At 41.0% G+C, this 25,560-nt stretch overlaps 1 protein-coding gene across 8 annotated transcripts in view; it reads right to left on the bottom strand.

Moving 5' to 3' along the window:
* Positions 1-25,560, bottom strand: part of NRG3 (neuregulin 3) — a 1,153,291-nt gene that overhangs the window by 24,311 nt on the left and 1,103,420 nt on the right. For all 8 annotated transcript variants that reach the window (XM_051832994.1, XM_051832999.1, XM_051832996.1 and 5 more), the window contains 2 exons: positions 21,570-21,672; positions 15,307-15,433 (listed from right to left, as the gene is read on the bottom strand). In XM_051832994.1, coding sequence (XP_051688954.1) covers positions 15,307-15,433; positions 21,570-21,672 — 230 coding nt within the window. The remainder of the gene's footprint in view (positions 1-15,306; positions 15,434-21,569; positions 21,673-25,560) is intronic.

Raw genomic sequence — 25,560 nt, 5'->3', positions numbered from 1 at the left:
AACTGCAAAGAATACAAAACATTCACATTTACAGTAGACCTTAAATGATAATCAATAAATATGATTGGTCTAAATTCAAGTAAAAAGTCAGAAGTTTTTAACATGAATTAAAAGAAGGCAAGGCCAACCAATTCATATTTGTAATGTAAAGAAACAAACATAAAATATAAAGATGGAGAAAATAAAAGGGTGGCAGAAGATGTATCACGCTAATACTGACCTAAAGAAAGCTGAAGTAACTACATTAATTTCCAATAAAGCAGATTTTGAAAGAAATCAACAAGACAAAGAAGAATCAGAAAGCATCATTTATCTAATGATAAAGGAGTCAGGTCTCCAAAAAGATACAACAATTAGTAACATTTATGTACCTAACAACAAGGCATCAAAACACAAAAATTGATAAAACCATAGGAGAAACAGAGAAAGCTGTGATTCTGTCTGAAGAGTTCAACATCTATCCACCAGCAATTCATAGATCCTTAAGCAGACATAGCAGGAAAGATAACTTGACCTGGACAGTACTTTCAATCAAGTTAAGCTGATGGATGCTTAGAGACTGTATCCTCCTAAACAGTAGATTACACTTTCTTCTCAAGATTACATGGGACATTAATCAAGATGAATTTCATTTTGTGATCATAAAATACATCTTCTGAAATTAAAAAAAACAGGAATCATAGAAAGTAGGTTCTCTTTATCATACTTACAAATATAACAGAAGGGTCAAAAAAGAAGTCTTAACAGATATTTAATCATATTTTAACTAAAATTAAAATACAACTTACCAAAATTTGTGGGAGGTAACGATAGTGGCTATTAGAGGCAAATTTCTGCTACTAAATTCTTATATTTAAAAAGAAGGATGTTCTAAAGTCAATAATATGAGGCTGTTTAGTTTCCAACTTGGGGAACTTGTACATGATTAGCAATGGAAGTCTTAAACAAGCAGGAGAGAAATAATTTTTAAAAATCAAGATGAAACTAGAAGCTGAAAAATAATAGAAATCATCAAAGGAAAAGCTGATTCTTTGAAAAGACCAATACTGTTGATAAATCTCTAGTCATGCTAACTCAGAAAAAACTGAGAGTTTAGAATCAAATTACCAATAACAGATGGGAAGGGGAGGTCATTGCTACTGCTCCCATGGATGTAAAAAAGCGTAATAACAGAACGCTCTGAGTAATTCTATGCCGTTAAATTTGATAACTTAGTCGAAATGGATCAATTTCTTGAGAGACACAACTACCAAAATTCACACAAGGGAAAATAGGTAACCTTAAAGGAACTATATCTGTTGAAGAAATATAGCTATTAACAAATAAGTATCATTTAGGAAGTCTGGGGGAATCTCAGAAAAAAACATCAACTCCTAGAAGGGACTCACTGTGTCACAAACTCATGACAGAGCATCAGCTGGAGACAGATAAGAGGAGTGCTGGCCTAAACGTCTTTGGAAATGACTGGAGTCTTAAGTCCAATGGCAGAAGTACTGTACATAAGCACCTGTCTAGTTGTCAAACTGTACAACACCTGAAGGTACTATTGTAACAATTCCAATACTCTCACATATGGGTTAGAACTTGACAATGAAGTACATAGAAGGTAGGGAGTGGGGGGTTTTCACTAATAGAGTGGGAATTTATGGATAAACAAAGGAAGAAGGCTCAAATGATCTATGTGGTCATTGGTCAGAGTTGGAAAAGACATCAGCAGGAACTCATGTTTATCCCAATATAGACACAGATGGCTTCATAAATCATACAGATGTGTTAGTGTGTGTGTGTGATCTTTGATCTGTCTGCTAAGGTGGCCTGGAAGCAAGGCCTTCCCACTTCCCACTCATTCCCAGAAGCAATGAGTACTCAGAGCTTCGGGTCTTGTTTCCAGTAGCATCCTGTAACAAAAAGCACCCACAGTCCTCATGAACTGTGATAGCAAATACACAAGATAAGGAGGACCGGTGCTGTGGGATAGCAAGTTAAGCTGCCATCTGCATTGCTGGCATCCCATATGGGTGCCAGTTCAAGTTCTAGCTGCTCCACTTCTGATACAGCTTCCTGCTCATGTGTCTGGGAAAGCAGCAGAGGATGGCCCAAGTGCTTGGGAACCTGAACCCACGTGGTAGACCCAGATGAAGCTCCTGCCTCCTGGCTTGGGCCTGGCCCAGCCCTGGCAGTTGCAGCCATTTGAGTAATGAACCAGTGGATGGAAGATGTCTCTCTCTCTCTTTTTCTCTTTCTTGTCTCCCTCTCTCTCTGTAATTATTACTTTCAGTTAAATAAGACTTTAAAAATATACATACAAGATAAGTCTGGAGAGTCTTGTAGTAGTCAACAACCTCCCATCACATTCCCTTCCCCCTGATAAACCTCCAGTGAATTGATGAGTTATAACAAAATGACATGCATAAACTGAAAGACCTGCCAATGGCCACAGATGAAAATATTTTACCATGAATAAAGTAATATTGGACTCCTTGGCTTATATCCACGAGTTCATACTGATATAAATAAATGAGGAGGCAAATTTAAAAAAAATAAGGGAGAGATATTCCAAATTATTCCAAATATTCCAAATTATTAATGTATTAATAAAGTATTAATGTAGATACTCCACCATCAGGAACTTCCCTCTCCTGAAGTATGAGCTACCATTGTCACTTCCTTCTTAAGATTACTCTAAGCAAAAGGAAAGAGAAGGAAGCAAAGAGTTAACTTTTTAAAAAATATTTATTTTATTTATTTGAAGGGCAGATTGATCAAAGAGGGAAAGACAGAGAGAGAAAGAGATTTTTAATTCACTGGTTCACTCCCCAAGTGACCACAATGGCCAGGCCGAGGCAAGGAACCAGGAGCTCCATCCAGGTCTTCCCCATGGATGGAGAGGAGGCTGAGTACTTGGGGCCTCTTCTGCTGCTTTCCCAGGCGCATTATCAGGGAGCCAGCTTGGAGGCAGAGCAGCCAGAGCTTGAAGTGGTACTCTGATATGAGATGCTGGCGTTGCAGATGGCAGCTCAACCCTCTGCACCACCATGCCAGCCCTTGAAAAGAGTCAACCTTACAGTGTAGAACTTGACAAATACTATCTCAGATGTACAAAAAGGTAAGTGTCAACAGGCAAATCATATTAATAGTGTGTACCCTTGATATTGTGTGACGAAAATATCACATGATATATGTCTCTGAAAAACCCACAACCCCAATATAATCATCAGAAAAATGTTGACTCCTGATAGATGTGCGTCATATAAAATACTTGACCAGTACTACTCAAAACTTCCAATGTCACCAGAAAGAAAGAAACCTGACAAGATTTCAGCCAAGCAGAGTCTAAGGAGACAGGATAGTATTGGAGGAGAAGAAGCCATTGGATGAAAACAGGATATTAGAATATGTAATGGATTTTAGTTAATTTGGTTCATTATCTTTAATGATACCTGTACCATATTAGTGTACAATGTTCATAATAGGAGAAATTGAGTATGGAATACACGAGAATTCTCTGTAGTATCTTCTCAAATTTTCTGTAAATCAAAAAAATTAAGTATGCTTAAAACATAAATAAATATATTTTTAAAGATTTATTTATTTATTTGAAATGCAGAGTTACAGAGAGGCAAAGGCAAAGGCAGAGTGAAAGAAGTCTTCCATCCACTGGTTCACTCTCTAAATGGCTGCAAGGGCTGGAGCCAAGAGCCAGGAGCTTCCTCTAGGTCTCCCACATGGGTACAGGGACCCAAGAACTTGGGCCATCTTGTACTGCTTTCCCATAGCAGAGAGCTGGATCAGAAGTGGAGCAGCCAGGTCTTGAACCAGTGCCCATATGGGATGCCAGCACCACAGGCAGTGGCTTTACCAACTACTCCAGAGCGCCAGCCCCATAATACATATTTTTAAAAAGGAAAAGATAAACCCATGTATACACATACATACAAAGAATTTAGAGACTAAAGGCAGAATCCAGTTTCTATAGTTTCCTGAGTGGCTCACCTGTAGACTCTCAAGGTGCATACCCCACCAAACAAAATGGTTAGTCTGCTACGACCCCCTGCCCTTTTTTTTTTAAGGTTTTATTTATTTATTTGAGAGGTAGAGTTACAGACAGTGAAAGGGAGAGACAGAGAGAAAGGTGTTCATTCCGTTGGTTCAGTCCCCAAATGGCCTCAACAGCCGGAGTTGTGCCGATCCAAAGCCAGGAGCCAGGCGCTTCTTCCTGGTATCCCACGTGGTTGCAGAGGCCCAAGCACATGGGCCATCTTCTACTGCTTTCCCAGGCCAAAGCAGAGAGCCGGATTGGAAGAGGAGCAGCCGGCACTAGAACCGGTGCCCATATGGGATGCCGGCACCACAGGCAGAGGATTAGCCTACTGGGCCATGGCACCAGCCCCAACACCCTGCCCCCCTTTCAAGATTTATTTATTTATTTGAGAGGCAGAGTTACAAGGAGAGGAAAGGAGAAACAGAGAGAGAGGTCTTCCATCCACTGGTTCACTCCCCAGATGGCAATAATGGGAGGGGCTGGGCCAGACAGAAGCTAGAGGCCAGGAGCTTCATCCAGTTCTCTCACAGGGGTGGCAGGGGCCAAAGTACTTAAGCTGTCTTCCTCTGCTTTCTGAGGTACATTAGCAGAGAGCTAGATAGGAAGTGGAGCAGCTGGTAGTTAAAGTGGGTGCTCATACGTGATACTAGCATCATAGCTTAACCTGCTATGCACAACATCAGCCCCTATAATTCCTTTCAATGACAGGTGGTTCTTAGGACTTCCACGGGTTCGAGTCTTGGATATACCCTGGATTCCGACTTATTGTTGATGAGTACCCTTGGAGGCAGCAGGGGAAGGTTCAAGTGGTTGGGTCTTTGCCACCCATGTGGGAGAGTTTCTGGTTCCTAGCTTCAGCCTGGCCCAGATGCAGGCCTTATGGACATTTGGGGAGTGAATCAGTGGATGATAGTTCCCTGTATCTGCCTTTCCAATTAATTAATTAATTAATTCCTTTCTAAGAAGTATGCAGTTCCACCCTTGGGAGGAACTGAGGGGTGCACAATATTACCAGCAGGCACATCAGTGAAGTTCACGTGCTCAGATGAGCTGCCTGTTTCCAGCTCCCAACACCTTTATAATGTTACAAAGTTTGGCAGTGGATTCCAAATGGTTGACATACATCCTGAGTGTTTTTATGTGGACATGCTTTGTTAAGATCTCATTTGGCATAATGTGCAAGTTGTCACCTAAGTGGTGAATAAGGAGATGTCACAATCCATTCCTAGTCTTCTCAGCATGAGCCTAAGTGATTTCCTTTTAAACATCCCCATCAGCCCTGGTTAACACTGTTGTCTCTTGGGGAAGCACTCATTCCACTGGCCTCCTAGCAAGTCCCACCGTCCCCGGTGCTGGGGCTGCCTACTGTTTCCTGCTCCCTCACCTGCCTTGCTCCTAACACCTTGTTGATGGTGCACTGAAATCAATAGACCCATCAAATGAAACAGGAACATGCTGCCAGGAGATGAATGACACTGTTGTTGCCAGCACTGCCACATGCACGCAGCAGGAGTCAGAAGGTTAAATGAAAGTGGGTTCAATTTTGGACAGCAGTGTTGACAGAGCTGATAATCACCTGGTCCGCAACCCGAGGCAATAAAGGCAGGAGGGAGAATACCTGAAAATGCATTTAAATGCCTGCCTCCCTGTGTTGCTCCCAGCTCATCTATGTCTGTGTTGAAAAGTTCTTCATTGCTGCTCTGACTTATGAGCCCAGAGGATGGCAAAACTGAGTAGTTATGACATGCTTTCAAAAGAGATTTCATCTGGAATTCAAATGCAAATTATTAAAAACAACTTGGCCCAGGCTGCTTTTTTTTTTTTTTTTTTGAAAATTTTTTGCACCATGCAAAAGAGCAGGAAGGAGTAAAACAATCGCAACAAACTAGAACATGTCCTCTAAAGCAAAATAATTTAACTAGAAACTCTCTTCAGAAATGGGTACAACAAGTGTCTCATTCCCTTTCTATCCAATCAGGTGTCTGCTTCATCAGGGGAACTGACCATTAGGAAACTGTGAACACCTAATTCTGTCACCAAGTTTCCTATTACAGACATTTGCTTCTGCTATAAAAACCCCACTACCACCAGTCCCTTTGGGTATTTTTCCTCTCTTGGAAGTCCCTTGCCATGCTGCTCTGGCTGGAGGTCTTTGACTCTAATAAATCTTATTAAATCTCTGCTTGTCCACTTGGAAATTCTTCTTCCACGTGATTCAAAAGAACCAAGGAAATAATAATAATAATTTCTCCACTGCTGTTTTCCTGTAACAATAGGAGGGGCTATACTTTTCATTTTTATTCTTTTTTTTAAAGATTTTATTTATTTATTCGAGAGGTAGAGTTATAGACCGAGAGAGGGAGAGACAGGAAGGTCTCACATCGGTTGGTTCACTCCCCAAATGGCTTCAGTGGTTGGAGCTGGGTTAATCCAAAGCCAGGAGCCAGGAACTTCTTCCGGTTCTCCCACATGGGTGCAAGGGCTCAAAAGCTTGGGCCATTTCCTACTGTTTTTGCAGGCCACAGCAGAGAGTTGGATCAGAAGAGGAGAAGCCAGGACAAGAACTGGCACCCATGTGGAATGCAGATGCTGCAGGCAGAGGCTTAGTCTATTACACCACAGTGCAGGCAATGAAGCACTAGCTTTTCTAAGATGCTGCCAGGATACTCCACTCTAGTTCTGCAGCATCTGAGTCAAGTACAACTAGAATATCTTGCTGCTTCATGAGGCTAGTGTTTCACATCTTATTAAATGACTGTAAGTGAAACTCTGCCCCATGCATGTTTAATGAACTTAAGGAATTGCCAGACCAGGCAATTCATTTGTTAAGCACTGCAACTGGCGAATAATTTCAAGTAGTTAACCTGGGCTTTCAGATAAAACAAAAACAGATTTGCCAGTTGTAGTACGGAAGCTGGACATTTTCCCTCCAAGGAGGACAGTGCACCAGGATAACCTGTCATGCTATTTATAGCAGAAGTAAATGTCTGTAGCAGGAAGCTTGGTGACAGAATTAGGTGTTCAGAATTTCCTAATGATCACATTTGCAGTTTGGGCATGGACTCTGGATTTCTCATCACTCTTGACATTTTGGGGTGGATAATATTTTTTGTTCTGTAAGGTTATTGTGTATTGTAGAATGTGTATCAGTAGACCTGGCCTCTACCTATTACAATCTGTAGCATTTTTCTCCCTAGTTGTACTAACCAAAGTGTTTCCAGACAATGCCAAATACTAGAGCAGGGCTAAGGAGGGGTTGAGGGGAACAAGTCTCACAAATTGAGAAGCCTTGAGCTACACAGATTATCTTCTGGCTATTTATTAGGTGTTTGACAGAAGCAAGCTTGCAAGCAGCAGCTGTTTTGGCAGTTATATCATCACTCGAGATGCCCACATCCCACTTCTGAATGCCTGGATTGGAGTGCCACCTCTTCTTTCTATCCAGCTTCCTTCTAATGTGCACCCTGGGATGCAGCAGGTGAAGGCTCAAGTACTTGGGTACCTGATGGATGGAGTTCCTGGTTCCTGGGCATGACTTTGCCTTGGCTATTGGCAGTATTGAGGGAATGACTCAACAGATGAGAGATCTTTCATTCTCTGTCTCTTAATCTTATTTTTCTCTCTCACCCTTAGTCTGCCTTTCAAATAAATAAAAATAAATACAACTAAAAATAAGTTACTTTACACACTTTTAGCCCCATTTTCCTACTCTGCACATCACAGATGTGCATTATCTGTTAGGACTAAGTAAAACAATACATTTACATTATTTAGTATGAATCAAGTAAGGGAGGACTTCAAAATGCTTGTGGAAAATGGAATTCAAAGATAAATTTATTTTGTTTTTTTTCAAATTTTGAAATTAATGCAGTTAAGGAGGTCTATAAAATTCAGGAAAAATGTATACTATGAAAAATCTAAGCATGGATTTCAAATTTTTCCAACAAAATGAACTTATTTTTTAATTCCCTTTTCTACAACACCTTTTGAATACCTTTGTAAATGTTCAGCACATGAAACTGTTATTACTATTTCATTTCTATTTAAAAAAATGTTTTAAAAATTATTTGAGAAGCAAAAAAAGAAAAACCCAGAGACAGAAAGAGCTCCCATTTGCTGGCTTACTCTGTAATTGCTCACCATGGCTGGGGCTGGAATAGGTTGAAGGTAGGAAGGAGTCAGGGTACAATTCATATCCCCCTCATCTGTAGCAGGGGCCCAAGTACTGGAGCCATCATCTGCTGTCTCCCAGGGTGCACATTAACAGGAAACTGAGATCTGAAGTGAAACTAGGACTCAAACCCAAGCACTGTTACATGGGATGCAGGCAGGGCAAGCAGTGTCTTATCTGCTACCCCAAGCACTCATGCAAATCACTTTTTATTATCATCACTGATGCTAGTATTAACTCACAGCTCTTGGCAGAAGGAAAATAAAGAAACACTTTCCCAATTTTTCTCCAATATATTTACAACTTAAAAAAGATTTATTTATTTATTTATTTATTTATTTTGAAAGGCAATGTTACAGAAGGAGTTGCAGAGAGAGAGAGAGAGAGAGAGAGAGAGAGAGAGATCTTTCATCTGCTGGTTCATTCCCCAAATGACTTCAATGGCCCAGGCTGGTCCAGGCAGAAACCAGGAGCCTAGAACTTCATGCAGGTCTCCCACGTGGGTTGCAGGGGCGAAAGTATTTATGCCTCTTCCACTGCCTTCCCAGATGCATTAGCAGGGAGCTGGATCAGAAGTGAAGTAGCCAGAACTCTAACCAGCAATGGGATGCTGGTGTCAACTGGGCCACATGCCAGCCCCAACAGTTGTCTTATTTTTTGTTTTTTAATATATTTTTTTTAAATTTTGGAGGCAGAGGGAGGGAGGAGGAGCAACAGAGAGAGACATAGAGTGAGAGAGAGAGAGGTCCCATCCTCTGGTTACCCCCTAAAATGTCCACAACAAATGGTGCTGGACCAGGCAGACGCCAGGAGCTGGGAACTCAATCCAGGACCCCTGTATTGGTGGCAGGGACTCAACTATTTGACTCATCACTGCTGCCTCCCAGTTCAGAGTCTAACCCTGGTCCTCAGATGTGAGATACAAGCATTCTATGAGAGTCTTTTTTTTTAATGTTTTTTTTTTTTTTAATTTTATTATTTGACAGATAGACAGTGAGAGAGAGACAGAGAGAAAGATCTTCCTTCCAATGGTTCACCCCCCAAATGGCCGCCACGGCCTGTGCTGCACTAATCCGAAGCCAGAAGCCAGGTGCTTCCTCCTGGTCTCCCATGCGGGTGCAGGAGCCCAAACACTTGGGCCCTCCTCCATTGTCTTCCCAGGCCACAGAGAGATGGACTGGAAGAGGAGCAACTGGGAGTAGAACCTGGCGCCCATATGGGATGCCAGCGCCACAGGCGGAGGATTAACAAGTGAGCCATGGCAGCGCAGGCCCTCTATGAGATTCATAACTGCTAGGACAAACATCTGTCCTTGCATTGTAATATGCCTCAGAGAGTCTACGCTACACCAGATTGCTACTTTCCCTAAAAATGTCTGTACTGCCTGCTTCCAATTTCATAGATGTCCTATATATTTCTCTTTACATAGCTTATGGATAGCATTTTTGAAGCAAAGCAAACATTCTTAACCTGTTCAGTTCATTTTTATGGATTATTGATATCTTTTCTTCATTACTATTTTCTCTCAAAACCAACAGCATGGAGAATTGCCGTCAAATTGATATTTGCTTCCTATAATAAAATTGTGAGCAAAGGGTATCAGCACATAATTCACCAAAGAGGAAATTTGACTAGAAGTGTGTGGATAGAGATTACACTATACTCTCAAATAAAGAAATGCAAACTTTTAAAAAATGCCATTTCCTATTATTAAAATTAGCAAAAAAAATGTTGACAAAGGCAGAACAAACTGTTAGAGACCTACATTGCCTTCTAGTGCTGAAATTGATATATGCCTTTGTGAAAGCAAAATACTCATTCCCACTGGTCTTGTAAAAGGAAACTGCTCCTGTACTCCCTTGAGCTCAATCTAGTGATACATAGACTGCTATAGCTACAAACATAAGAAGGATCTTCAAAAAATTCACAGAGAAGAGCATTATGAAATCTATGCACGGATCTCAATGTTTGCATAAAAATAACCTTAACTTTTAATTCATTTTTCCATGAATTTGTCCATATGTCTTTTCAATGAACTTTGTTCTTTCTCACTGTCTTTAAATGCCTTCCTCTCAGACCTACTCTCTTCCTGGATGCCCAGTTTCTCCTTAGCCATTGAGTCTAACAGACTCACAATGTCTTTTAATGTATAATCCTAGTAGATTAAAACACATCACAGGGATAAAACATTGTAAATATGCTCTTGAGGGGTACTCAGATATGCATCCCACAATATGCTTCTTTAGCAGATATGCTGTTGTGAGCTAAGGGCCACTGAGAACTGGCTAATGTAGGAAAAGTTCTACAAACAGAACAGGGCTTCTCGTTTGGTAAAGGAAAATTCCACTTGGAGAAATGCATTCCTGCCCTGTGCCAGGAAGAAGAGGACTCTTCACAGCTCTTACGAAGAGAAAAGGCACTTAAATCTGTGCCATAAACTTTATTAATCAAACCTTGTTTATCACATTGCTCCATGTCACTTTCCCATAACTTGTCTCCCATGTGCAGAAGCCTACAGCTCCTTTTCCTTCAGCCCAAGACGACGGGAAATGAAATTTAGAAACAAGTTTATTTTGGTGTGAAAAAAATTTTGAAATTCAAGCATAGTTTTTTTCCATAATATACATTTTTCATGAGCTTTTTGAAGAGTCTCTTATGCATTAATGTCAAAACCTTTTGACCTTTTTATTTATTTATTTGAGAGAAAGAGAGAGAGGTCATCCATCCTCTGGTTGGTTATTTCTGTAATGCATGCAACAACTGGGGGCTAGAACTCAATCCAATACTACCATATGGGTGGCAGAAACCTAATTAATTATTTTTTAAGATTTATTTTTAGTTACTTGAAAGAGTTAGAGACAGACAGAGAGAGATATCTTCCATTTGTGGGTTCACTCCCTAAATGGCTGCAAAGGCTGGGGCAGGCTGAAGCCAGGAGCCAGGAACGCCATCCAGGTCTCCCATGTGGGTAGCAGGGGTCCAAGCACCTGGGTCATCTTCTGCTGTTTTCCCAGCACATTATCAGGGAGCTGGAGTGGAAGTGAGGCAGCCAGAACTTGAACCAGCACTCATATGGGTTGCCAGCATTGCAGGAGGCTTAACCCACAGTATCACACTGCTAGCCCCTATCTAATTACTTGATCCATTACCATTGTTTCTCAGAGCCCACTTCAGCAGGAAGCTGGATTTAGAGCAGTTCATCAAACCCAGATACTTTGATTTGTGTCTTAATTGTTAGACCAAATCCCCATTCTAGATTTCAATTTATTTCACATCAAAATTTACATAGATTTTTTTTTTTGACAGGCAGAGTGGACAGTGAGAGAGAGAGAGACAGAGAGAAAGGTCTTCCTTTTTGCCGTTGGTTCACCCTCCAATGGCCGCCACGGCTGGCGCGCTGCAGCCAGCTCACTGTGCTGATCCGATGGCAGGAGCCAGGTACTTATCCTGGTCTCCCATGGGGTGCAGCGCCTATGTACTTGGGCCATCCTCCACTGCACTCCCTGGCCACAGCAGAGAGCTGGCCTGGAAGAGGGGCAACCGGGACAGAATCCGGCGCCCAGACCGGGACTAGAACCCGGTGGGCCGGCGCTGCAAGGTGGAGGATTAGCCTAGTGAGCCGCGGCACCGGCTTTACATAGATTTTTAATGAACTTTTTGAGGTACCCTTGTATATGTCTATGTTCTTAATATCTCTTTCCATTACTCACTTCTTGGTTCTAGGTGTGTTGGTAGTATGGTACACTCTGCAGGTGTCGTGGCCTATCAGGTAAAGCCACCACTTGTGATGCCAGCATCCCGATATGGGAGCTGGTGCGTGTCCTGGCTGCTCCACTTCTGATCCAGATCCCTGCTAATGGCCTGAAAAAGCAGCAGGAGATGGCCCAAGTATTTAGGCACCTGCACCCACCTGGGCTACCCAGATAAAGCTCTTGGCTACACCCTGGCTCAGTCCTGGCTTTTGCAGCCATCTGTGGAGTGGATAGTGGATGAAAGATCTCGATCTCTCTCTCGCTCCCTCTCGCTCTAGCTCTGACTTTCAAATAAATAAATGAACATTAAAAAAAAAGGATGGTGTACAAGTTAATAAACTTCATTTGTTTTTCTCTTGTAAATCTGTCTTTTGCCACAGAACCCCAGTGAGAACCTAGACGACTAGGAAGAAAAACCAATTTTTTTTTTCTTATTCTCTCCTTTGCAAAAATGGGGTGAATACCAAAAGACACTATTGCCACACCCTCTCTTGAATCCCAGGAGAACATCCAACCTTGCTGCTCTGGGCCAGCATACAAAATGTTGGAGGGAGGTATGCCAGAGAAGAATGAAGGAAAATAAAAGAAACTAAAATCATCTGTAATCAAAGTCTTTCCACTATTGCAACTGTTGCAACTAGTAATTAGTTTCTTATAATTCCAATCCTGATCACTCACTTAAATAATGGGCAGGGAGAACATACGTGAAGAGTCTATCTTAACATTGGCAAAAAACAGTAAGCAATGGGAAAGAATCTGAACATCTACTAAGAGGGGGTTGAATGAGAAAACTGCAAAATGGACACTTTGGATTTTTATGCAATGGCAATAAGTGTGTTTATGGAAATCATAAAACAGAAAATGCTATTGACCACATGCTGGATGGAAAAAGAAGGGTATAACTTTGTGTCCTAGCCCTATAGGATGCATGGGGACTGATACTCTCTGTTTGACCTAACATTGTTTATGCATTTATAAAACTTACTTATTTATTTGAGAGGTACACATATAGATTGCTGTGTTGGGTGAGAGAGAAAGAGGGAGAGAGATCTCTTTCGTTTGCCAGTTCACTCTTAACTGTCTGCAACAGCTGGGACAGGGCAAGGTAGGGGCCAAGAGCTCAGTACTCCATCCAAGTCTCCCATGCTGATGGCAGTGACCCACATACTTGGTTTGTTCTCTGTTGCCTCTCCAGAGGTGCATCAGCGAGAAGCTGGACTGGAAGCAGTGCAGGCTGGACTTGAACTGGCACTCCAGTATGGAAAGCAGGCATCCACACAGGATCTTAAACTGCTGTACCACAACACTCACCCTGACCTAACTTTAGATAGGTTACCCATTTTCATGGACCTTTGACCTGAAACAAAACAAAACTATAGATCCTCGGCACAAGTGATTTCATTCACCTGCTTCCCCATACCTTAACTAAAAGATTGAACAAACGCTAATATTGCTCTGAATAGTTCAGGGCTGCATCCATAGCACGGCCTCACCCTTCCTTTAGGAGCACCTGCCTAAAAACAAAAGTACAAGACTATGAAAAGGACTGAAAGTTTACTCCAGCCAGCACCTTAATATAGGCTCTAAAAATGGCCTGGAATTATGAATATGTGTTTCCTACCCCTCAGGGTGTCTTTCTCTAGGACCTGAGACCCCTTCATTTGAAGTGTAGTCATATCTTCCAAGTTCTCTACAGGAGGACAGGCTCCTAACTTCTGTAACTGCCAGCTAATAGACACTTGCCAGTCTAAAGGCATCTACTCTGACCATTTCCATAATTTTCACTTCTCTGACTCTGCTCAAGCCCCCTCACTACAGTTTTCCTCCCAACCCCTCATTCTTCCTTTAAAATGCTCAGTAACCCACCTCTGCACACATGGAAGCTCAGTTCAGCTCACAATGGACCCCCTTCTCAACTGCAATAATGCATCCCTGATTAAAATCTGTCTTTATCACTTTCACTGGAGTCCAGCTTTGTTTATCTTGGACAGGAGCAGTTGCTAAGGAATTCAAGTCCTCCATCATGGTGTTTGTAGCATAGTGGGATTATACTCATTAGAAATCATTAGCAAAAGCATTTTCTCTGTCTCTGAAAAGAACAATCTCTGCACATTTCAATGAATAAAAGTTTAACACAACTTTGCTGGGAAGCAATTCTGATTTATGAATTCCACATTAAACCATCTAAGTACATCTGTTATGTGCAGCATAATGCCGACTTTTTGGGTAATGATTTCTCAGAATCACAAATGATGTATAAATTCCCGGCAATTGAAGCATTTGGAAGGGTGTGAATGTGTCTTGGGTGATTGCCTATTATATCCAAATACTATGTTTGTAGTGTGGTCTGTGTGCCTTCATTTTGTGCCTCGGAATCTGGAAGCATTATCTTATGTGGGGGCAAGAGGAATATTTCTGCCTGTATTAGCCAAGGTCCTTTGTCTTTAATTCAGTGTTCTGCAATATATCTCAGGAATGATTGAAACTACCTTACATAACAATACAAAACTGCATATGTGAAATACATGAAATATGTTCCCTTTATATAAATAAAGAAAAAAAAACTACCTTACAAAGAATACAGGAAGGAAAGAATTTCCATTTAACTCCAAGTTCTGGTGTCCGTATAAAGCCCAGAGTAAAATTGCTGAATCTGAGACCTTGTCTGTCACTGCCCGGGTCTCAGCCTTGACTCTTCTCACACTGGAGCTTGACTCTTCTTGACTCTTCTCACACTGGAGTTGTCTGAACCTAATACCATGCACTCTTGGGATTCCATGGGTTTATTCTGTCCGTGTTCTTGCCTTTCTCTCTTAGCCACTTGGCTTTCCGATGAACTTTTCAGGCCCTTTACAACCCGGTCCACGTCACAGCCTGCTGAGAGGCAGCCTGCAGCTCCGCACCCACCCCAGCTCTCTCCCCTCCATTTTCAGCCTGCTCTTCTCCATCCCCCACTGCATCTTCAACCAGCTGGGTGCACCCTTCTTTGGGTTCTTGTGGCATCTGCATTTCTTAATTATACTTAACTTGCCATAGGGCAGGGACTAGCATATCTCGGGCACTAAGCACTATTTCTAAGGTTAATATTCAATAAGCATTTCTGGGATTAACAGCTGAAGTTCTCATTACTACCAGAGATTAATTTATATTAAAGATTGTAAACAAGAGCTGAGATTTAACCTTTCTCTCGTTCATCCAATACTTACATACACACACACACACACACACAGATAAGTAGGATGAGTCAAGCAAACATCTATACAGTACCTACAAATATACAGATCTGATCCTGGATGCCCTGGCTTCAGAGTGCCGAGGAGAGGACTGGACAGGAGACTTACGTTTTGCAGCTGCACGTGGTTCTTCATCAAGCTCTCTGACTTTGACATCGTGCTGGATGCTTTGAGACTGTAATTTTTACCATTTTGTGGCTCTTTCAGCTGCTCTTGGATTTGTTTAGCTTGTTTCCTACAGGCATAAAGGAATACATGTGTAAATATTTGCCTAAATTGATCCTATTCCTTGAAGTTCATTCATTCCCAACATCTATACTTGCCATTGTTAAAGTTAGATAAACTCAGTTAACAAACACGCATTCTCTCATTTTCAACCCTAACAAGAACACACCCAATTTAGAGAGACTCGGGCGTTATCCATTATCATCCAAGAATTCACACTCAATGATACTTCAAAGGTAGGGGAACCATAGAGCACTGTCCTGGTCATCATGGATACAAGACAGTCCTAACCCTAAGTGCTCAGTTGTAAAGAATTGGAGATGCTATGGAGGATTGACCAGAGGTAAACTCTGAAACTTGGGCCTAGCAACCCCAGATAACATATTTGCATATTTACACTTAATTTGTACAATCCAAACATGTATATCTTATTTTCAAGGCTTGCTGAACTACAACATGTGAATATTTGGTCTGTTACTATTTAGAAACTGGTCATCTACTGTTACCAACAGCCCAAGTAATTTTTAAAGATAGTTAATGTTTAAAGAGCTAGTAATAATATAATAATGAACCACATATCATTTCATGGGCTTTACATGTTTCAACTGATTTATTCTTCATAGTCATTCTATGTGATAAAGCAAGACTTCACCCATTTGATAGATAAGAAAACTAAGGCACAGAAAAGGTAAATCATTGCCCATGGGCATACAGCCAGGCAGAGATAGAGACCGGCTTGCAACCCAACCAATCAGGATGCAAACTCTACATTCTCAACCCACTCAGTGCTGACATGCCACTGGCACAGATTCCCACAGCTTCTAAATGGGAAGGCTGAGGTTGCTCTAGATTGTTGGACCCCACGTAAATAGCTCCTGCCCGTACACACGCAGTGACTGCTGCTGAGTTCATTAGGAGCCTACACCAAAAGGCTGAACAATTCATTGCTTTAGTAGCTGCTTGCAGGAGCTTGGCAGCCAGCCTCTACCAGCACAAGACGTGGCACCCATAAAAATCTTTGTGGAATCATCTGCCCTGAAGCTTGCTCCCCTCCACGTTCCCCATCAATGGTGTGTGTCTCTTACATTGGGCTTCCCCAGGCAGGCTGCACTATCAGAGCATGGACTCTGCCATCACAGGACAAAGATGACAATCCCAGCTCTGCCTTCACCAGTTTCACTGCCCTAATGATTTCATAGACTCCTCTCAGCTTCGGTTTCCTTATCTGTGTAAGAGCTCTTGCTCACAGATGCTGTGGCGCCAGGCAGAGCACATGCAAAGCTTTCATTTCTGTTCCTCTGCATTGTGTGCTCAGTCTTGCAGCTAAGTGCTGCAGAGGAAGGAAAACTGACCCAGGGGAGACTACTGACCCACGCATCTCTCACCAGCAAGCCGTCAGTGTTTCCTGCACACTACGGTGGCTCTGAATCTCCAATGCCAGAATGATGTCTCTCTGTTCGCTTAAATATTTATTTCATCTTTTCAGTTATGTGGGGGACTTTTTATCTCCAGCACGCTTAGTTGCTTTAATCCAGCTGTAATAATCTATCTAGACTCTAAGAGCTAATCCGTAGTCTATTGTTAAAAATAAGTCTATCAGATGAGCATTTTAAGAAAGCACATTGCAGCCGCAAAATCCGATCAGGGCTTCATTCAAAAAGTAAACAGGGAAATGAGGAGGCACTAGCCCAGTAAATCATCATGAATCAGTAAAGAGGGCCTGGAACAGAGAGAGGACTCAATTACTCTCCTATGAATTAAGATAGTAGAAACACTATCTTTTCAGTAGTCCTCAAATTTGCAGTTTGGGAAATATAAAATTTTAAAGGAATTTTCCTAATAAAAACACCTGACTGCATTTCCTAAATCCTCTTTCAATTTGCCTTCCTGTGCTTTCTTCTCCCTCAAGGCTTCACTCCATACTAGTCCAAGCTAAGTGGTCTTTCCCTCCTGGGCCTGCGTCTTCCTCTCCATAATCCTCCCCTCTCATGAGAACACACTTGTTGTCCATTTCCTGTTTCCCTGAGCAAATGGGAATGGAGGAAAGGGCCAGACTGTGGCTGCAACACAGTTCCAGTGAGAGCATTTGTTTTGGGGAAGACAAGATACATGTGCTGTGGCTAGAACCCTTCTGGCTCACAGTTTCAGAACTAGAACTTTACAGCTCATCAAGATGTACATCTCTCTGGCATTTGAAAAAAATAAGGGAGGTGTGGCGCAAGCCTCTTACGAGGTGGTATTTGTAGTGCTGCAGCGTGGGTTGTGGAGGAAGCCGACCTTGAGATGGAGGGAGCACCCCGGCCTTGTATTACAGGGCTCCTGAGTGCAACACCAATGCAAAGGAAGGGAAAGCAGTGAAGCAGGAGTGAAGGGAGGAGAGGCTGGGCTGTGAGGAGGCCTCAGCAAATCCACCCGGGGCTCTGAGGCTGGTGTGGTCTTACCCCCTCAGGCTCCACCAAAGGTCTAGGTCTTCAGAGCCTGGCCCTGACCTATTATTGGAGCTGGAGAATCTCAGAACAGGGCATGAGATGGAGAAAGGTGACTCTTTTCACAGCTGTCTGCGGGCAATGCTGGGACGAAGATCTCCGTTGCCCAAGAGGCTCTCAGCAGTATGTCAGAACCTCCATTATCTGCCACCTGCATGCTTCCCTGTGGTCTACAAAGCTCTGCAGAGGGTGGCAGCCTGCAGTAGGGCTAGGTTGGACCACAGCTCCATCTCACTGCTAGCACCATGTCTCTTCTCCCTCTCTCTTCTCTGATGTGATAATGACCCACCCTACATTCCACCTCCTACAACATCTCCTTTCCAATTCTAGTGTTAGGGTTGATCATGTCTTGCATTTCCAAAAACTCCTGTAGCCAGCCCAACTCTTCTAACCTTTATCAGTTGAAAGTAAAGAGAAAACCTAGAAAGAATTTATAGTTTCCATGTGAATTATATCAGCCAGACTCCATAAGCTCAATTGATACTTCTGGCTGCATTTATAGGAGCGTACTTTATTGGAGATGATAAGAAGAGGGTTTCTTTCACTGTGCCTTTTAGAGTTGTTAGGTTCAATGAACTGTCAACAAATCCTTTAATTTCAAGAAAGTGTTTCTCATGTCTGCCTTATCATGCTGCCTACCTTCAAATTTTCACCAAACACACTATTTACTGTAATATTCCTTCTGGTGAGGTCATAACATGCCGGGGGTGGGAGGGCAAAGAATGGAGAAAGGATAAAAGTGGTAGGATCTCCAAGATTACAGAATGCAGCACAGAAGTGACTAAGATAATGACAGCTTTGCAGAGACTCTGGGCAGATCAGTACATGTCAGCATCCTGAACAGGGGTTCAACTAAAGCTGCTTGGATGTCAGTGAAAGAGACAGCTGAGAACACTGGATGACTAGGGGCTTGCAAATAGAAATACACACACACACACACAATGTGTGCAAAGTTTGGGGGTGGGAAATAGAAATCCAGGAATTCACAAGAGAAACTTGTACCAGGGTGTTATAAAACTTTATATTGCTCTCAGCAATGTAGATATTGGGTGGTTGCTGAGAGATGCGGCAATCCTCTCAGGCAAAAATAGACACGTAAATAGGTAGGTTGATATTGATAAATAAAAGTGCCTGGAAAGTGAATTAAAAGGAAAACACATACTCTTAGTTCTCTGATAAGAAATATGACCCCACATGGAAAATATTTTAAATTTTGTTATAATTTTTATTATTTCTACATTTTACAATTTTCAATAAACGTGTCCTGGATGGACAGACAGCACACCCTGTCTGTGAATGCTTCTCCATCAGCTAGGTTCTCCATTGGTCTCCCATCCATTGTTTGTTTCCATTAAGCACCCTGACACCTCACTGAGGCTCCAGAGATGTTGGTCCCAGGGCCCCTTCGCTGTCCAGAGGGGAGAGATTGCCAACCCTGAAGACGGAAGTCTCTAGTTACTCAGCTGTTCTCTCTTCTTGCAATTCCTATAATTTGTCTTTCATTTAAATGTGGTATAACTACAAATTACACTCTAAAAATAAGTGATTAACTGCTTCTTCATGGCAATTTGCTTATTGTCAAATACCCGATTTCTTTCTCACACACTGCTGTTTAGGGAAATCTTTCTCATCTCCATCTGGGTGCAACCCCTCTTTGCACCAGTGTACACCCTTCCCCTTGTGGATACCCAGTCTCCAAGCCCCTGAGTAGAAAACGGTGGATGTTCACCACAGCGAGCCTTCCTGGAGAATTCACATTTTTAAAATGTGCTGTGTTCTTAACAACATTATCTCATTTAATCCTTCAAAGAATTCTATAGATAGATATTATTTCTGTTTCTAGCCTGCCAACAAAAAAAAAAAAAGAAAAGAAAAGAAAAGAGAGGTGATGCTTAACGACATATTAGAAGCAAGTGACAGCTTGAGGATTTGAATTCAAGTGTGGCTGACTGGTGTAAGATCAGTACCACTGCCACACAAACACAGGGCAATTCCTCACTCTGAGCCGGTTCACCACCCAGCAGGAAGACTCTGCAGAGCATGCAATTCAACTGGAACTGCTGGGATTCCAAGATCTGATCTGCAATTGCCTTACTGTGTGGCTTTGACAAATTAATACTCTAAAATAAATTCCGACATTATCAGTAACAACACACAACCCTGAGTGTTGTGGGGACTGGGAGCTAGTGCATGATATGCCAAGCGTGCCTGGCAAAGAATAAGTGTTCAAATGTTGGATAGTTACAACTTTGACAGCCAAGATTTGCCTGGGAGATGTGACAGCTAATGTCATGTGGTATCCTGGATGGGGGTTCTGGAATAAAAACAGAATTAGATAACATCTAAGTCAATCTGAAAGTGTGAACTTTAGTTACTAACACTGCATCAGTATTGTTCCACTAAGTGTGACAAGGGCATCATACAAACGGAAGGCACTAGTAACAGGGGAAACTGAGTTTGGGGTACATGGGAACTCTGTACTATTTTTGAAGTAATTTTGAAAATATAAAACTATTCTGAAAAAGCTTATAGAAAAGTAATAGTCACTAACTCTGGATGCATGCCTGAGTTTATTTTTTAAGTGGTAATCACAGCTCTCTTTAAAAATCTTCTACCACATGCAGACAGGTATCATAAACTATATCTGGAAATTAATCCATTTTTAGAAGAGCAAATGAGTAAACATATATAGATCTCATGAAAAGCGATTACATATTTTCCTGGGTTTCAGATAAGCTGCAGGAGCAAAATCTGTGCCAACTTCTTGAGGCTTAAGAAACCAAGAAGGTAATGTTCCTTTATTTGCATTTCTTATTTTAAGTGAGCATTACATCATTTTCATAAATAAAATACATCTGTCAGGGTTCACTTGAAAAACAAAAACAACAACATACACGCATAAGAGTATATAGGGTACTTCAAAAACTTTGTGGAAAATGGGACTAAAAGTTTATTTTGGTATAAAAAATTCTGAAATCATGTGTAGTTTTTTTCATACTATACCTTTTCCATCAACTTTCTCATGACCCCTCACAAGTGAATATAAGTTTTTAATTTTATTTTATTAATCAAAAGTAAGTACCTTAATATGCAAAAGGTCTAGTTTTTTGACAAACGAACTTTAGGACATATTTGAGATGTGCATAGCAAGTGGTGAACCAATTTATACTTTTTAGGCATCTTTCTCACATTTGACTAAAACCTTTATGAGCAGTAGTTAAAAATGTATGAAAAGAAAACTTTTTTTTCAGAAAAGGCTATCTCTGGTTGACAGCATTTAACTTCACAGCAATGGTTCCACTGTTCAGAAGATCTAGTGCCTTAGTGAGAGGCACACATTGAGTCCTTATTATTGGCAAGCAATTAAGCAGTACGAAGAACATGGAGTTCTGACACTGAGAGGAGGGGTTACTATGTGTATCAAAGATAAACCACACACACATACACCCACATGCACACACACAAAAACATGCATAGATAAGCATGCAATGCACATGTCTGAAAACACTCACCATGGTCTACAAAATATTCTGTCATTTTCACATGGCTGATGGACCCCTATGGATAGGATCCCTCTGCTCGGAGCAGAGACAGAAAATATAACGACAAAGTGCTTTCTCTAAGAAGTAACCTTTTAACACTTGAGAAAAGTGGTCTTACTTGCTTTTGAAGTAGAATGCTGCACAGAACATGCCCACGATGACAATTCCAAAGATGATACATGAAATTGACAGCACCTGCCTTTGATAAACTTCTTCACTCTCTGTGAATTTGAAAAACAGAATTAGAATGGATCCTAGCGGTGTATAACAGCAACAGTCTCATCCTGGCACTTCAGCTGGTAGGAGACTTTCAAAGCCAACAGTATTTTTTTCCTGTCATGAATAGGAAAGAACATGAGGAGGTTATTATTATTCAATTTATTTGAAGAAGATAGGATAACTGGTTGTTATTTCTATATCTGCATGGTTAAATCAAAACTCACACCCAGATATAACAATTATGAATTTTACTGTCTTAAGACATTTCACTGCTCTAGGACATACTGGACATACAAGATTTGAAATTGTGGTGGGGCCCAACTCAAAGAGCTGGAGAAACAAAAGCAAGCCCCGCAGGGTGATGGCTTACAATTCGCTTTCTGTGATGTCGATTCCCCTACGTTTGCAGATTCTGGTTTGGTCTTCCTACACTGTGACTGATCTCATTCACAGAAAATACTATCAACATGCATGTGAATACATTATTCAGCCACTCTGTGACTGCCTCAATGCCAATGACCCAGCACACAGTCCTCAGTCTCTGCTGTCAAGGTTGCATCTTGTAGACGCTCATCACAAAAGCAACTTTAATACGACACGAAACATTTCAATTCTCAGCCACTACCATTTGCAGTCCCTGCTCCTTTTCTAAATGTTATCTCCTGAATCAGTTCTTCCATCTCATCAAAAGCTGTCTTCATGCACCACAGGACTTTCTCTTTATTAATTACCTTCATTTTGACTTCATCTCACACCTTATACAGTACAAAGACCATGATCTATGATTAGAGTCACTCACATTCTTCCAAATACCCTCAACTACTTTACCTTTTATCTATTTGAATAAATAACCACTTAAGAATTCTAGGAACTGCCTCCTCCACATTTCTACCTTGAACAGCTGAGAACTGGGAAAGAAGGTTTCCCAATTTGGCAGATGGACCTCAATAAAGGTAGACGACCATAGTCATTGCCAGTGTCATCAATAGTCATTACCATCTTCTCAGCCCGTCTCCCCATTTTCCTGATGTTCATCCTTAGCACCACCAGAGGAGTCAAACAGCTGACAGTCCAACCTTCTCTTCATGTTCAGATTTTCCATACACTTTATACGGAAAAAGAAGCCAGTATAGAGGAACTACTCTATTGCTAAAATCAAAGATACAAAATGAACTGTATCTGTATCCATTCCTTCTCCCCCACCTCCCATTGAGCACTAGGTTTGAAACTTCAGTATGCATTGCAGTCAGTTTGAGGGCTGTTGAAGGACAGATGACACCTACTTTCTCCTTGAAAGTCACTGATTTAGAAGTCTGCAATGAATATAAAGCATCTGCACATTCAGAAAGTTCCCAGGGGATTCTGATGCTGCTGATTTGGAAAACATTCTGGGAGACTATTGAGTAGATTAAGAAATCTCGGAACATTGATCATCTATATAAGAATCACCTACGGACATTGGGTTTTCTTGTTAATGGCAATTACAGTATCCATCTTGGGCTGCCTGAATCTATATCTTTATTTAAATAAAATTTGCAAGTATTTCTCATGCACATTGAGTTAGAAAATCAGTCAATTAGACAAAGTGCAAGTGCCGTATTTTTATCAAAGACCAATAATCCATTTAGTTTTCATTGTCTCCTATCATCTCAGGATCCTCTTATCACTGAAAATTGAAGAGAAAAGAATGCATTGAAATTCATTGCATGATGCCTATGTTGTCTTGATACCAAAACCAGACAAAATTATTTATAAACTGTGTAGTGTGTCATGACTAACTGGAGTTTGCACAAGGAATGTAGTTGGTTTAATGTTTAAAAAATAATCAATGAGTTTCACCATATTAACAGCCCAAGAAAAGAATAACCCAATTAATTAGTAGAGTAGGGGTTAAAAAAAGCATTTAACAAAAACTAACGCCCATTCCTGACTAAAACTCTAAAACACAACGCATAGATGAGCTTCCTGCTCCTTATAAAGAGTAGCTATTGAAAGGGGTTGGTGTGGTGGTGCAGCAGTCATTGTGGGGGGCTCACATTTCATATCTGAATGGTTGGACTGAGTTCCAGCAACTCTGCTTCTCGTTCAGATTCTTGCTCTTGTGCATCCTGACCAGTGGCACGAGTACGTGGCTCCCTGAAACTCACGTGGGAGATCTGGATGGAGTTCAAGGTTTCTGCCTTCGGCCTGGACCAGCCCTGGTGAGCGCACTTGAAAGGTGAACAAGTGAACAAAAGAATGATCTCCCTTTCTCTCCCCTTTCAAATAATTAAAAAAAAAATTCTACCTAATAGTAAATGGCTGATTTTTTTCAGGAATAAAGCAAGAATATCCACTCTGACAATCTCTATTTCACAATGTGTTGGAGGTTTAGTCATCAAAGTCAGAAAAAAAAAAGGGGGGGATTAAAAATCATTCAGTTTGGGAAAAGAAGAGAAAAATTGTTTCAGTTTTTAAAGGCATGATCATTTGTGCAGGAAAGCTGACAGACTCTACAAAAAAAGCTAATACAACTTTTATGTAAATTTAACTAGTTTCAAGAAAAAAAGTTGCAGACCAGAGGATACAAAATTGAACATATGTGTATTTTATAGTAATAAATAACTAGAAAGTGAAACAAAAATATCACTCCCAATAGCACTAAAACATAAAATTCAATGAAATAAATTTGACAAAGGATATACAAATCCTTTATGCTGAAAATTTTGAGATATAACTGAGAGAATTTAATAATAAAATAATAAAATAAAGAGAGAGATGTATCATACTTATGGATTAGAAGACTCAATATTATTAGGCTGTCTACTCTCCTGAAGATGATAGATAAATGTAGTTGCAAACCTATTAAAATCTCAGGACATATTATATTTTTGTTTTTGTCATAGAAATTGACAAGCTGATTCCAAATGTTATTTATATGGAAATACAAAAGATATAGAGTAGCCAAAGCTAATTTTCTTTAGCAAAGAAAATAAATTTGTAGGATTCATACTATTTTATTCCTAGACTTATCATAAAGCTATAGTAATCAAAGAAATTTGGTACTGGTCTAATTATTGACAAGTAAATTATTAAAACAGGCAACAGAATCCAGGAATGTATCCAAACATATAGGGCTAATTGGTGTTTGACAAAGATGCTAGTGCATTCAGTGCTGAAAGGAGCATTGCAACAATGAGATTGCAACAATAGTGCAGCCATGTTCAGGAAGATGAACCTTAACCGGAACCTCATAATCTCTGCAAATAGAAACTCAGGAGTGGGCATTTGGCTGAGCAGTTAAAATATCTACATCTCTTACCAGGGTGCCTGGGTTCACTATCTGCCTCAGGTTCCTGATTTCAGTTTACTGCTAATGCAGATCCTGGGAGGCAGTGGATGTGGCTCAATAATTGAATTCCTGCCAGCTAGGAGCCTTGGACTGAAGGCCCCCTTACTGGTTTTATCCAGGTCCTGTCTGGACCTTTTTAGGCATCTGAGAACTTAATCAATGGATGGAAGCTCTTTCTCTTTCACATAAATACAAATTACCTCTCTCTTTCTCCACACACATATATTTATAAATCTCACTCTATATCTATCCCTAAGTAATCAAAAGAGGTAATAGACTTTAATGTGAACATTCAAACTATAATTAGCAGAAAAACCTTAATATCACAGTTTCACAAAGTTTTTTTTATGATGCTATCTGTTAACCATTTTTTTTAGTTTGTTACTTTTACTTTTAAAGATTTCTTTCTTTCTTTGAAATGCAGAGCAATGTTTGGTGGTAGAGTGAGAGAGAGAGAAGGAGAGGGAGAGAGAGAGAGAATGAGAGAGAGAGAGAAGAAGGAGATCACCCATCCATTGTCCCACACCCTAAATGGCTGCAACAGCCAGGGCTGGACCAG

Source organism: Oryctolagus cuniculus, chromosome 15 (genome assembly GCF_964237555.1).
Source record: "Oryctolagus cuniculus chromosome 15, mOryCun1.1, whole genome shotgun sequence".
NCBI classification, from domain to species: Eukaryota; Metazoa; Chordata; class Mammalia; order Lagomorpha; family Leporidae; genus Oryctolagus; species Oryctolagus cuniculus.
This window is presented reverse-complemented; position numbering and strand designations above follow the sequence as displayed.